Source organism: Taurulus bubalis (assembly GCF_910589615.1).
Source record: "Taurulus bubalis genome assembly, chromosome: 12".
Taxonomy (NCBI): Eukaryota; Metazoa; Chordata; class Actinopteri; order Perciformes; family Cottidae; genus Taurulus; species Taurulus bubalis.
Window position 1 is genome coordinate 17,131,635 of NC_136600.1, and position 13,689 is coordinate 17,145,323.

The 13,689-nt window shown below is 44.7% G+C and overlaps 1 protein-coding gene across 1 annotated transcript; it reads left to right on the plus strand.

Annotated features, from left to right (window-relative positions):
• Positions 1 to 289: 289 nt before the first annotated feature.
• On the plus strand, positions 290 to 8,688 carry rasip1 (Ras interacting protein 1). Its single transcript, XM_079227815.1, has 16 exons — positions 290 to 412; positions 1,151 to 1,272; positions 1,561 to 2,012; positions 2,178 to 2,432; positions 2,516 to 2,757; positions 2,845 to 3,009; positions 3,569 to 3,773; positions 3,857 to 4,155; positions 4,258 to 4,419; positions 5,448 to 5,488; positions 5,789 to 5,943; positions 6,086 to 6,198; positions 6,993 to 7,278; positions 7,674 to 7,837; positions 7,923 to 8,064; positions 8,159 to 8,688. The coding sequence occupies exons 2-16, from the start codon at positions 1,151 to 1,153 to the stop codon at positions 8,335 to 8,337; spliced, it is 2,982 nt and encodes a 993-aa protein (XP_079083941.1). The 5' UTR covers positions 290 to 412; the 3' UTR covers positions 8,338 to 8,688.
• Positions 8,689 to 13,689: the final 5,001 nt, after the last annotated feature.

The window sequence follows — 13,689 nt, forward strand, 5'->3', positions numbered from 1 at the left end:
CTCCCACTCTCCACCAATGTCTGCCTCTCTCTCTCTCTCACTGAGTCAGGATATAGGTGTTGTCCACTGCTGAGGAAGGAAATTCTGTCACTTAGAACAATGGGCCTGTTTCTCTATCTATAGACCCAGAAAGCCTGAGAGCCAGAGGGAGAGAGGGAGCAGATTGTGTCCAGTTAGTGAGAAAAACAAAAGAAAAACAGTATTTTGGTCAAGAGATGATTGAACTAAAGGTTATTAAGAAGTAACAATGTGTATGTAGATGTGAGACAGGTTAGCACCTTTTGAAAATGGAATTTCAACGCGGGGAAAGGAAAACGTACAAGGTTATTAGATTACTTTGAGCGGTGTATTTGCATTTTGGTGGGCGAAGATTCATCATAAGACACGATAGAAGGATCAGAAGTAACTGCGGGTAAGTGCATTCAAAATCTAACAATTCAATTATTGCTGTTTTCTTCTTGGAATATTTAGATTTTATGGTTTTCTAAATATTTTACCAGACCATCAAAGACAAACTCAGTAAAAACTGACATCTTTTGTGTCTAACGATAACAGCAGATTTTAGGTGTGGACACACATGTCTTGTCAAGATATGACAAATAGTCTTCTCAGAAATCGCACCTCAAAGTAGTTTTCCAGCAGGATACAATGATTTTGTTTAGGCCTCTAAATTCCACCGTGAGCTGAAAACAATCATGTGATCCTTCATTTTTATTGTAATCTACATAGAAGTAACGCTGAGAATAGGACAGTCAGTGACCTTTGGAGTGAGTATTTCCCTGTCATTGTGACAGCTGGATCTGAGTCCTACTAAAGATGCTTCCTGTTTGAGAATGGGGAAAGTCACGCTATGTTTTTCAGGGGCTGATTGGAGTGTTCTTGGTTAATTTCTTTCTCTTTTTTTTCACCATGTTGACAACCAGCTGTAGGTATCCTGTTGATATATGTTGATGGTGACATCATGCCATTGTTATATTGTTTCAATGCTGGCATTGCTGACACATTCTTCACAGTGTGGAGGTAGATTAAGTAGATAAGGGGAAACAGGACCTTTACAGTATCTTGACATACCATATTATTTATTGGTAGATTGAGTTAAAAATGCCAGATTTGTTCTTAATATCTGCATGTATCTATCGCACTCTGTCAGATGGAGGGGTCTGGCAGTCCTCGCTTCAGAAAGCTCCATTTCCCAGTGGGTCTGTGGATCAACTCACCCAGGAAACATTTTGCCAAGCTGGGGGGTCGCTGGCCGAGCGCTATCTCTGTCAAGTCAGTCTGAAGTACTCTTAAACTCTTTTTTTTATCTCCTGTGTTTTGCAACTTTCATGCCAGTTATTGCTTAGTTAGTTCAATGAATGGTTGTTGAATTAACAGTTAGTGTGTTGATGTCCTCTTATCTTACTTCCACTGTCCTCTCACCCCTGTATCCCTTCCCTGTTTTATTTTAGTCCATGTTGTTTGTCCATGTTTAGTCCATCATAATTCACAGCTGACTTGTCCCTTCCTTTTCTCCTTCCTCTCTCCTCCATCTGTCTTCCCCTCCTCTGTTGTTCTCAGGTCGACCACCAGCTCTGACGCAACCTCCCTCCACGAGGCCCCCTCTGCTCCTTCCTCTTCCCTTTATAACTCCACCCCCTCGCTGGCTTCCCCTACCCCATCCCCATCTCCTTCTCCAGCCTTCCTAAGGCCCCGGCCTGCTGGGCCTCAGTCCCGCACAAAGCGCCTTTCACATCTCTTCCTGCGAGGGCGCTCTAACAGTGACCGGGACCGGGCGGTAGGGGAGAGGGAGAGAGAGGTTTGGGCTCATTCAGCTGCCCCGTCCTCCCACCACTACTTGCCTCCTGCCTCTTCCTCTTCCCCGGGCCTGATCAAAATCTATGGGGATGCCCTTTCCAGTGGAGCCAACTATCGCTCGCTTCTGGCCAACATTCACTCTACAGCCAGACAGCTCATCGCCCAGGTCATCACCCGGTACACTGAGAGGGAGAGGGAGGAGACAGATGACGCAGGTATGAGAGGGGGAAATTTTCTCTCATGTGGACCTCTGCTGTGACCCATTACTTGGAATTGTTTGCTCAAATATTTTTAACCAATAGGGAATTACTTAATATAAACATAAACAGTGGTTTTATGGAAAAATAATCACTCTCCTCCCTTCCTCCATTACCTTATAGTTCTCCAGAAACACAGCCCAGAGGACTTCCTGTTGTGTGATGTCATTGGAAAGCCCATCCAGCAGCCAGATGGAGCTATCAAATGGGAGACAGAGTGCCGGAGAAGCGTTGCCCCATGGGAATGTCCCTTGTTGTTAGTGGACATGTGGCGGCCTAAGGACGGATTTGAGCGGCGCTTTGAAATCCAAAGAAAGGACGACTATGAGAGAGAAGAGAGGGAGAAGGAGCGTGAGAGGGAGGGAGAAAACTGTCAAGGTATGTTTGAGACTCAATTGGCAGGTCTCTTTATTCATGACACAAGGTCAGACTGACCGATCCTCTGATCGTCTTGGCAACAGGTGTGCGCTGGCGGCGAAGCAGGATGTCATCCGGGGGTGGCCCGGAGGACAGCGAGCGTGGTCACCGGGCAAGAAACTCAGAGCTCAGGAGGAGCATCAGTGACATGAACCTGAGTCTGCGGCGTCGCCAAGGCAACCATGTCATCAACGACCCACGTGGGTCAGGCAACCGGCCGAACAACAATGGAGGAGTGCAGGACAGGAAGAACATTGTGAGCATGATCAACCCACAGCAAGGAGAGGTAAAGAGGATGATGTTGTGAGGAAAAAAGGAATTACTGTAATTGTGTATGTGGCGTTTTAACCATCATGTCTGAACCTTTTTTCAGATCAGAGCCTCAAAAGTGGAAGCGAAGGTTGGATGGACGAACCAGCTTGCGGAGAATGAGAAGGATTACTCCAGCTGTGACCTGGAAGTGATGTCACAAAGTTTGATCCTTCCACCCACAGATCGACCTTACTTCCTGTTGCTGCAGGGTTACGATCAGAGCAAGGCGAGACACGCTGACAGATGATATCACACAAACACTCACAAACACTCACAAACAACACCCACACAGAGGCTTTGTAAACACAGGCATACGGGCAGACATTTATATGGTCTACTTAATAGCAAGGTGCATACACATTGATGTGCACAGATGCACGCCAACAGTCATTTTTGAAGAGGACTTGTGCAGACGTACACGCGTGCACACACCCTGCACATGACATCATACCTGCATGTCCGTAATCGCCACATACCATCAGGGTTTCCATCCCTCTACAAGCCGCTCCCATTCAGCATCCTTCACAAAACACCCTCAGAGCAGCACAATGTCTCAACAATGTATCCAACAAAGTAAAACTCCTCTGTGTACATCACTCCATCTCACACAATGACCTCATACAGGTCTCCATTGTAGCAAACTGTGACACACTTCATACCTTATCAACTGCCTTCTGTTCAACTTAACATCTCTGCGATGGAAAATTGATAAGAAACCATAGCACTTAAAAGATAACAGACAACAGACCTCCCTGACTTTGCTCTCCACTGTGTGTTTTGTTTAGGATTTTGTTTTGTACATCATGGCGGGACATACGCATATGTTTGGAAGAAAGTCCACAATGAGGGAGAGAGAGAAGGATAGAGAGCGGGAGAGGAAGGGGAAGAGACCTCTGAAGGTGGACACCTTCCTCTCTGCTCCTGACCTCTTGGCCAGACACTTGTTGGTCAGGAGAGACTCAGCTGTTCCCGACACCCCCACCAGACAAGGTACTAGCAGTCACTAACCCATATCATACATACATCCATGGTGCGATTGCTGTCTACTTTAATCTGATTTTATTTTATAGTAGCTCTGATGCGACCCTTCAGAGGAGGTACAGTCACACACAACGGAGTGGCCCTTTACAGGGAGACGGCCCTAAAGCCTGGGGATGTGATTGGTTTGGGGAACCACTTCCTTTTCCTGTATCGCGACCCCCGCGTGACTCCAGCTCCACCGCTGGCTTTGACCCTGCCATGGCAGGCTGATGCCTCCACCCCCTGCTGCCCCTCAGGGTTAGTGGACAGACAGGAGGCTCTGAGGCAGTACCTGGGATCTACGGAGGCAGTTCTGAAGTTTCATCCCCGTCACACAGATGCTCTGTTACAGGTGAGGCAGGAAGATAAAAAAGCTCTTACTCACTATCCATTTGCCTGGTATAAAAAACAGCCTTGCTAACATATGTTTTGTTTATTCCTCACTATTTCTTAGGAGATAATCTCCATAAATTCCTCTCCAGACTCTGGAGGCGGGCCATTAGCTCCTGCTTATCTCCTGTCAATCATGATTGATCATGCCTCAAAACACTTGGACCCTGCTCTCACACCACAGATATTACTCAAGTCAGCCAATCATATAAAAGAAATTGTCTGGGTAAGTAAAAAACAACAACAGTTCAATATCTAAAATAAAAACATTATATGTGGCCTGGGAGTTATGGAGACCCGCAAGGACAACAACCATGGACCTGTGTTTCATGTCTTTTCCCATCTGTGCTTTGAGCTAAATGATAACTTTGACTTGCTAACATGCTCACAATGGCAGTTAGCAGATATAATGTTTGTCATTTTCACCATCGTAGTTTAACATTTGGTAATTGATACTAAACACAAAGCACAACTTAGGCTGATGGGAAAGACAGTTCTGCAGGTGTTATAGAGTCATATAGGTCATATTCGCAAGTATTGTACAAATTATCATTTTGGCCTTACGATGGTGCGAGATTAAAGGTCAGGCGTTTTCCAAAATTATTATATTTATTATAAATCAACCTAATGAGGAAATAAATATCTGGAACAAATTTCAAGTAGTTGTCGAGACATTTCACTAAAAGCCATAAAAGTCAACCTGCGGGTGGTGCCAGAGGAAAAGTTCTCCAAAATCAGTAAGGTTCATCCTCTGGGAACCATGAACATCACTCCCTCTGATAGTTGAGATATTTCTGTAGTGAACCGACTGACCTTGCAATCCATAGAGCCATGAAACAATAGCTCAGCAGACAAAATGTGCTACATGTTGAGGTATTCATGTAAAATAAAATACCTCAGCAGTTTAGTGGTAGTTAATGTGTTGAACATGTAACAACTAAACTATTGTATATAACTAGTTTTTGGAATAGTAGTGCATGAAAATATGACCAAGTCCTTACTTAAACTTGGAGGAAAAGGCAGAGTGAGATTGCTGCATTCAGTCAGACAGAAAAACCAGCAGACAGACATGAGGCCTTCGTTGTGGCCTGCTACGTTGTGGACAGCAGCGAGGATGAGCTGATGTCACTGCCCTCCTGCTGGAAAATGTGCTGTAATTGTCCTGGCTGCAGGGCGAGACTACGCTCCCCCTCCTCCACCCCCACACTAACCCAAGATGTCTCTCCTCTCTTCTGTCTCCAACTCTCTTTACAGGATAACATTAAGGAATTTGGGGATAAGCATCCCACGCAAAAGTAAGAACATTTTTGTTCTCCGTCCTGTTTCCTCTGTTTAGAGATCTCCTACTGAGTGATTCATGATACATTTGTGCTTGTGCTGTTATGTCTTCAGTACATTTTTGTGGTATGATGAAAGCATTGTAACACGGTGATGTTGAAAAATGGCTCAAATATAGTTTAGTAATAATAACTCAAGTCTATTTTTACTCACAGTATGGTGTGTTTCTCTATAAAGCATAAACACAATACTGACAGGAAAGTGTTCACAACTATTTTACAGTGAACATAACTTTGGCATTACGTTAATGTCTCCAGTTCCACAGAGCAAGAAGGTGAGATAAGCACGTCGAATGTCCAGAAACTGTCCTCTGACCTTCGACCCCTGATGTTCTGGATGTCAAATGCCACAGAGCTCCTAAACTTCTTCCAGGTCAAAGTTGAAGCCATGGAGAAAGAGTGGGAGTTTGAAGGTGAGAGTGATTTAAAAACAATGGAAAATACTAATTCAAGTATAAAAAAAAACATTAGAAGCTATGAGCGTTTAATTAAATGAAATAGAAATTAAAGTGGGCGCAAAATCTTTAACTCCTCTTTATGATTTTTTCTTTAAAGCCCCAGGGGACCCAGTTTTGACAGCTGACATGGACACCTGCTCAGAAGCTCTGGCTCAGCTGGATGACGTCATTATGCACACCTTCCAACAGTGTGTGTATCACCTCACCAAGGTACAGTATAAAAATACTACTTTTTAATTGTCAATATAATCTTTTAGCAGTTTATATACAAAAAAAGTCAACTTACTTTACTGTTTTATATATGTGACGCCAGGAATACTTTTGAATACCACTGCCAACTAAACTTCACAGAGAGCAAAATGTCTTTCTCAAGACTTAATACATATTTTTGGGTTTTACAAGATGTTTCTGAAGCTGTCTAACCACCCATTCTAATATTTTCCAGCTGTGAACATCTCCTCAATTCCCTTTGTGCTTTGCATCCTGGGAGAATAGTGTGCAGCAACAGCACACTTGAAAATTGACTGTATTTAGTAAACAGAGTATAACTTCAGTATACTTAATTTTGTCACTTTTCCATTGTAAACACACTACATACTAAACCACTTTGAGGGATTTGAGACTACATTCACACAGCCACACTAAGGGTTAATAATATCACAATGAAAATGCTAACATTCTGATGTTTAGCAGATATAATGTTTACCATGTTCAATGTCTTAGTTTAGCGCGCTAGCTTGCTAACACTTGTTAACTAGACACATTGGGGACACATTTGACCTGATGATAGTGCTAGAAAAAAAAGTAAGTTATTAGACCCACAGAGGGAGATGATTATCTGCACCAGATTTCACAAATGTCAACCTCATGGTGCAGCTGGAGGATCATCAACGTCAGGAGAATCCATCCTCTATAGACCATGAATGTGTGTACGAAGTTTAGTGGCAGTCCAATCCGGTATTTGTTAAAATATTTTGATGTTTCCCTTCTTTCTGTCCACGAAGACTCTGTACTCACTCCTTCCAGCTCTCCTGGACTCCAACCCATTCTCCAGAGAAGAGAAGGAGGATGGAGCTCGGAGTGCAGAGGGAGAGGAGAAAGAAGGAGGGGAAGGAGATGTAAACGACGTGTCCGCCTTACCACCCAAAGTTGCCGGACTGGTGGAAGTGTACCGCTGTTCTCTGACACTGTCGCGGGAGGCATGTCTGTCCCCGCCGCTCACCTCCCAAACCTTTGGCTACCTCTTCTTCTTCACCAACACCTCCCTGCTCAATACGTTGCTGGAGAGAGGTGAGAGAGCACAGGTTAAAGTGTAACGGTTGCTGAACAGTGCCAGAGTGGCCACAAGTAACAATTGGGAGAAATGTTAAAACGTAAAAGTAGCGTAAATAGACAAGAGTCAAGTTAATAATCTTAATCAGCAATGCCAGTTATTCCACGATTTCCAGTTTTGAACATTAAGCTACTGGTCTTACCAGATCAAGGAAGGTTCTAGCATGAAAACCCTGTTGTGTATTAAATTGAGCAATGGTCTTCTGTTGTTTAAGAATTCCACTTTTTATTTGTAAAAAAAAGGATTGTGTTATTCTTTCAAAAGTTAGATAGTCTTGCTTTCAAGGTTAAAGCTCGTTAATTTCCCCCTCTGATGAAACAATTGAGACTTTCTCTTCTTTCTCTCTCTGTAGATGGACTGTTTTCATGGTCCAGAGCGGTCCAGATCCGTACAAACTTGGACCTTGTTCTGGACTGGCTACAGGGGGCGGGATTAGGAGACATAGCCTCTGAGTTCATGAAGAAACTTTCAGTCACAGTCAACTTCTTGTGTATTCCCAAGACTCGACTTATCCAGGTAACACAGCTACATGTGAAGAAAGGTTCTCAGCTCAAGATTAGGAATCATTCATATTGACTGACGATGACCTCTTGTCTTCCAGTCATCCTGGACCAGTTTACAGGAGGACCATGTCTTATTAAGCCCTTCCCAGTTGCACCACCTGCTCACCCATTACAAGCTGGGTCCAACCAGAGCCCCACCAGCATCGTGGGCTCCTCTGCCAGGCACAGAGCTGAGTGGAGGTGATGCATATATAGATACAACTAATAAGGTAATATTCCAACCAGTGAAATTATCCGTTTAATCAATTGTAATGTTTTCTTTCTCATCTTTTAGACATCTTTGAGAGCTTCCTGGACCATCCTCCTCTAATCCTGCCAAATGAAACTCCACGCCTTGACCTCTCCCAGCCAATCCCAAGCCCTGAGCTTCAAAAGGAAGTGACACGTCTCCGCACTTTCTTGTGGGGACTCGACCAGGATGAGCTGCCCGCCAATCAGAGGACTCGGCTTTGAGAAAGCCCATATTTGTCTCTCTATGGATGTCTCGGAAATGAAAAATTAAATCACCAGAAAGAGCACACATATACACACACACAAAAAAAAATGGACATGTTTTCTGCATTTTTGTTGCCTGGTTGTTGTTTTTTCATCACATTTCCATATCAATTCATTTATCCATTTAGATATTTTCAAGTAAAAGAAATGTATTGGCTTTGGTATGTCTTGATAGATTTCATTTGAAAGCAGGGAGTAAAACCCCATGTCTGTTGGATTGTGCAGTGTTATGCATTACACATGACAGTTTTACTTGGCTCCCTTTATGTTTTTAAACTACTTGTTTTTAATAAAACGCAGAATTCTAGTCTTAAAGACTTACAGTTTCCGTGTGATCTTTGACAAGCTTGTTTCCCACAGCAGGGCCCCTTGGGTTTGGCATTCGCCTCAACCTCAACACCAGAGGAATATTCCACAAGGTGGCGATGCAGGACTCATTCCCCTTTGACGTTAAGTGATGAGTCTGCAGGTAGAGTTGCTTGACTAAGGAGGCAATCATACAACTAAATTAAAGTCTGCTCCAAAGGCTCACTCTCATTTCCTGTAATCAGGGTAGCCTTTTACAAAGGGGCCATGACTCAAGCAAGTAAATGAGAGACGACCACACACAAAGGTTACCTTTACCAAGGTGAACTGTCGTAAAGGTCAAAGCTGTGGACTTGAGAGCGGGGGAGATTTCCATTTTCCTTTGTTGGTGTTACACACACAAGTGGTCTGATTGGTAGGGTTTCATTATTGTGGTACAATCCCTGGCCCTATTAAACCAGTTTGGGTCATTAAGCCTTAATTAGCATGTGGCTGTCATGAGCAGACAGCAGACAGGTGATATCATCAACAGCAGTGAGTAACAAGAACTGTCGCAATTTGCTAATATCCAGTCAATTTCTCCGTCTCGTCAGACAGACCTTATTGGAAAACATTTCACCGCTTTCTTTGTTTTGAGAGTGAAGCTCCATGACGTCTCAGAGAGACTTATCATGCTGCTCCTTTGGCGCCTGACCAAAGGGCTTCCTTTCTTCCGGTCAGCCTCACACATTAATTCCTTTACTGTAAAAAGTCAAAAGTCCCGTGAGAAACCCCGAGCTTACATCACCACTTCTGCCTTCAGTTCTGTCTCCCCAGTTTCTTTATTGTGATGACATCAAAAACATCCAACTGAGAAAGACTGGTTATAGATTATGAATCATGTGAAGAGGCTCCCTGAGGTCACGCTTATCAATTAAGTGATTGTAATCATTCTCATTTAAAATTCAATGTGGTATATGAGTGAGAGTGAGACTCTGTTTGTGTGCTAATTTCAACTTTCCAGTAATGTCAAACAGATGTAGTCTGCAGCTTTATAATTAACAACAGATGGGGTTCAGACTGGCATAGGTCCGAGCTGATTGTGTGACATTACAGTAGTCTGTGATACAATACGGTGACCAATGTCTGAGCACTATTAAGTAACATGTCAGGTTTAGTAAGCATGTGACACACACACGGTTTTCTGTAATCCCAATCACTGACAGACGAAATGTCTTACACACTTTCACCCAGTATTGCGTAGTCATACATACACACAATCCTCTTTCTCTGTCTCTTTCGCCACACATACACACACACACACACACACACACACACACACACACACAAACAGAAGACTTCTCTACCCAGGTGCAGAGTCCCACACCTGTTGTAGCAGCTCTCTGTAATTAGCCCAACACAATTATCATTGGTGGATGGAGGGAGGGGAGGGTGAAGACAATGGTGCAGTTATTCTCTCCCTATCATCTCCTTCTCTCTCCCTGCTGTCGAGTAATGAAAGATTCTTCCCTTCTTCAAAGGGACGGAGTTTCCTACAAAACAGCTGAGTCAGAGGAGAAAAGAGAGACGGATGAAAAGAAAAGGAGAACAGTAGGGAGGCGAGCGCGGTAATGCAATGCTGCTGGTGTGAGGCCCAGTGGACCACAGTGATTGTGTTCATTGTTGTTACACACAGGAGTCATTTTCAGGAACCTGAAAGGGCCCATGGCTCTCACACTTTACACTAACAGCTACAACCTGGAACGGTATCTATTTGTGATCTGGTAACACTTTACCTGAGCCCTGCGTCATCCTAAAGCCCGAAGTATAAGGAGGTTTTTCAAGTCGTACGTCAGAGGAAAGGGCAGAATACCATGACTGTAGGGCCACTGATGGAGGTTGTGACATGTTTTATCAGGTAATCAGGGAGGAAAGTGTGGGGGTCCAAAGGCGTCATCATTACCAAGTATTACAGAATCTGGTCTCTAATACCTGGACTTTCATTGTGGGGGGCAATGCTACCTTGATGAGTCTGGCTCCTAAGAAAAAAAGGAAGATTTCATATTTTGGGTCTTAGTTTGAAAATATTCTGATAATATATGAGTCAGCTGTAGTCTGAAACAATGTAAGAGTGGAACAATGTGCATGGCTCTGGGCTAAGTCCGTTGTTAAGGCCAGGAAGGAAACAAGGGAGCAAGGGAATCTTTGTTAAGTCACAGACAGACAAAAAGACAGACTGGGGGTGTAGGAATCTGCAACTATGATAGGTTTGAGACAAGTGGTGAGAAGGTCAGAGGTACTGGAAGGGAAATCAGTCAGACACAGACGACAGACTGTTGCTGAGGTTGGAGATGAGGAGACTCTTGGATGAAATGGACAGCGGGGCCTCAGTGAGATGACTAAAAGGCCGAGAGAAAAGCCTTAGTCCACCTCAAGGGACAGATCTGTTTTCCTGGTTACGTCACCCGAACGTGAAATGCACACATAAACACACACATTTTCTTTTTTCTTGGTGCACACATGCATGCCCCTTCACACAAATGCACACAGGCACACGTAGGGATATAAAAGAACCCCTGTGAGGTCAAATCCACCGTGCTGAGGCTGTCCACTGTTAGTAGGACTACCCAGCTAAGCCTCACAGTCTCACTGGCAGCTACAACCACCACCACCAACCACTGTACCCTGCCTTGCCCTGCCCTGCCCTGCCCCGGCCTTCTCTCCACTGGCGGCTGTCTGTCCTGCTACTGGTTCTCCGGGGCAGCGGAGCGTTAATGTGTGTGCTTTTCAATTTGGGACAGAGCCAGTTCCCCCAATTTGGGACTGGTGCTATTTTCCTCTTTTTCAAAATGTCCTCATCTACCTTTTCCCTCCTTTCCTCTTCTTTTCTCCCATTTTCCTGCCTCTCTCTCTCTCCGCCGTTCTCGCTCAGTATGTTTCTCTCGGGCCGGGGGGCCTGTGGGCCTGTGGGTAGGGGCCTTATTCCATCAGCCTGGGGCTTCTGTCAGAGGCTTGTTCCATTTTGCGTCATGGTGTTGACTGAGCGGACCCCACACTTAACTCCCATAGAGCTATGGGGTTGGGCGGCAGGGCAGCCGGCGCGGGCTAACGCGGCCCGTGTTCAGCGTGGTAATCTGATGGCCATGTTTATTTTATGCTGCTCTCCTTTGATGGAGCAGAAAAAGTCTTTGGGCTTTTTGTTTCAGCACTTTCACTGCCAGGTCAGAGGTGCTCGCCGTGGTTACGCTCAGGAAGAATAATATTTGCCCTTATATTCGCTCCAAACAGGCTTTTTTCCATATTAGTGTCAGGGATACTCTCCGAGTTTCTGCCTTCCACTGATTCGGCACATTGGAGGTGAAGGGTGGTGGGGGACCGCACCTCAAATGGATCGCTCCCTGGAGGATAACGAGGGTGTTCCATAGGTCGTCCCATGGGCCTGTTCCTATACCCCTGAGTGAACCCCTGTCACACTAAGCTGCAGACCTGAGAGACAGCCCTGCAGCCATATATATAAGTCCCTGTAGTGAAGGAAAACACACACATAAACACATGAAAACACTCTCCCTCCTGCTTGGCTGCCCCGGGCTCCACCTCAGCTGTCAGTCGTCCAAACCTCCCAGGGGTTCTCTTTAATGGAGTTACCAAAAAAACAGAGTTACCTCTCCTTGTCTGCCTGTGCCATTCAATGCCTCACCTCAAAACTCACACACCTACCTATCTGCCTTGTGTCAGCTGTTTCAGATGGGTCGAAAAGCCAACGAACCGCACCAAGTCATTATATGAGGTTTTGACCTAAACGTACGAGAGAGAGGCAGAATTGTCCACGTTGACTGGATCGAATTCGGAACCCAATTTGTTCTGTGCAACCACACCATGAAGTACAAATAAAGTCTCATGTATTGCCCCTCACAATGTTCTGCACTTACTGTATCTCTATATTTACAATGTTGATCTGACCTGGGGAAGAGTTCCCAGAGTGGCGACTTACAGGACTTGCTTTGTCATGGAAGAATGCTCTTTACTTTGAAGATTAATCAGAACGTAGCTTTTGAGAGAAGAAGCCCAGACTGTGGCCAGAATATTATTTACCTATCTCAATTTTGTTATTGAAATTGGCCACGGTCTCTGCTATTACAGAAATGAATCACTGTCACACAAGATAAGACACCCTGGGGGTTTTATATGGATAATGTTTCATTTCCTTCTGGGTTGTTCATTATTTATGATCTGAACACAGAAAAGACTGGGTTAAGGCCAGATTGGAACAATAAGCACACACATGGACACACACACACACACACACACACACACACACACACACACACACACACACACACACACACACACACACACACTGGCAGGCACAAACAGAAACTAGATCACCATCAACCTACCTCTACATCTATAAAACCATGTGCAGGAAGGACTGTTTACACTTCCTGCCCTCCTCCGTATATCCTATTATCCGCATTTCTGTTCTAACACATTCGACATGTTTCTGACCTCCCTTGTGACTGTGAGGTATGTGCTTACTCACAGATGAAGGAGCCTACACTGTGATGTAATCCAGGGGAAACAAGAAGGGGAGGCTGCCCCGGTGGTAGGTAATCTAATCCCTCCTGGTGCAATCTAGCAGCTCAAAACAATTACCAACTGGCTGTCACCAAATCGGCACCGCAAGTCAGACAAAGGGATGTGGCCTTTGCTTGTTACTAGATGCTGATTTGAAGTCAGATTGAGTAACTCACTACAGAGGGGAAGATAATCTGGATCAGGGTTTGGCAATGCTGTTTCAAACTGTGCTTGAAAGCCTCTGCAGATGGTACAGTGTGGGACAACGTAGAAAAGTCGGGTCAGTGAGTCATAAAGAGGTGCTGTCAGTCAAACACAAAGATTCACCAGCCAGAAATCTGCCTATGAGATGTGTGTGTGTCCTCCTTTTCCTTCTCACTGTCATCCAATCAAGGGCTGATTAAAGGGGTTCGCCTTTCCTGTGACATGCCTCTATCTCTATCCCTCTTC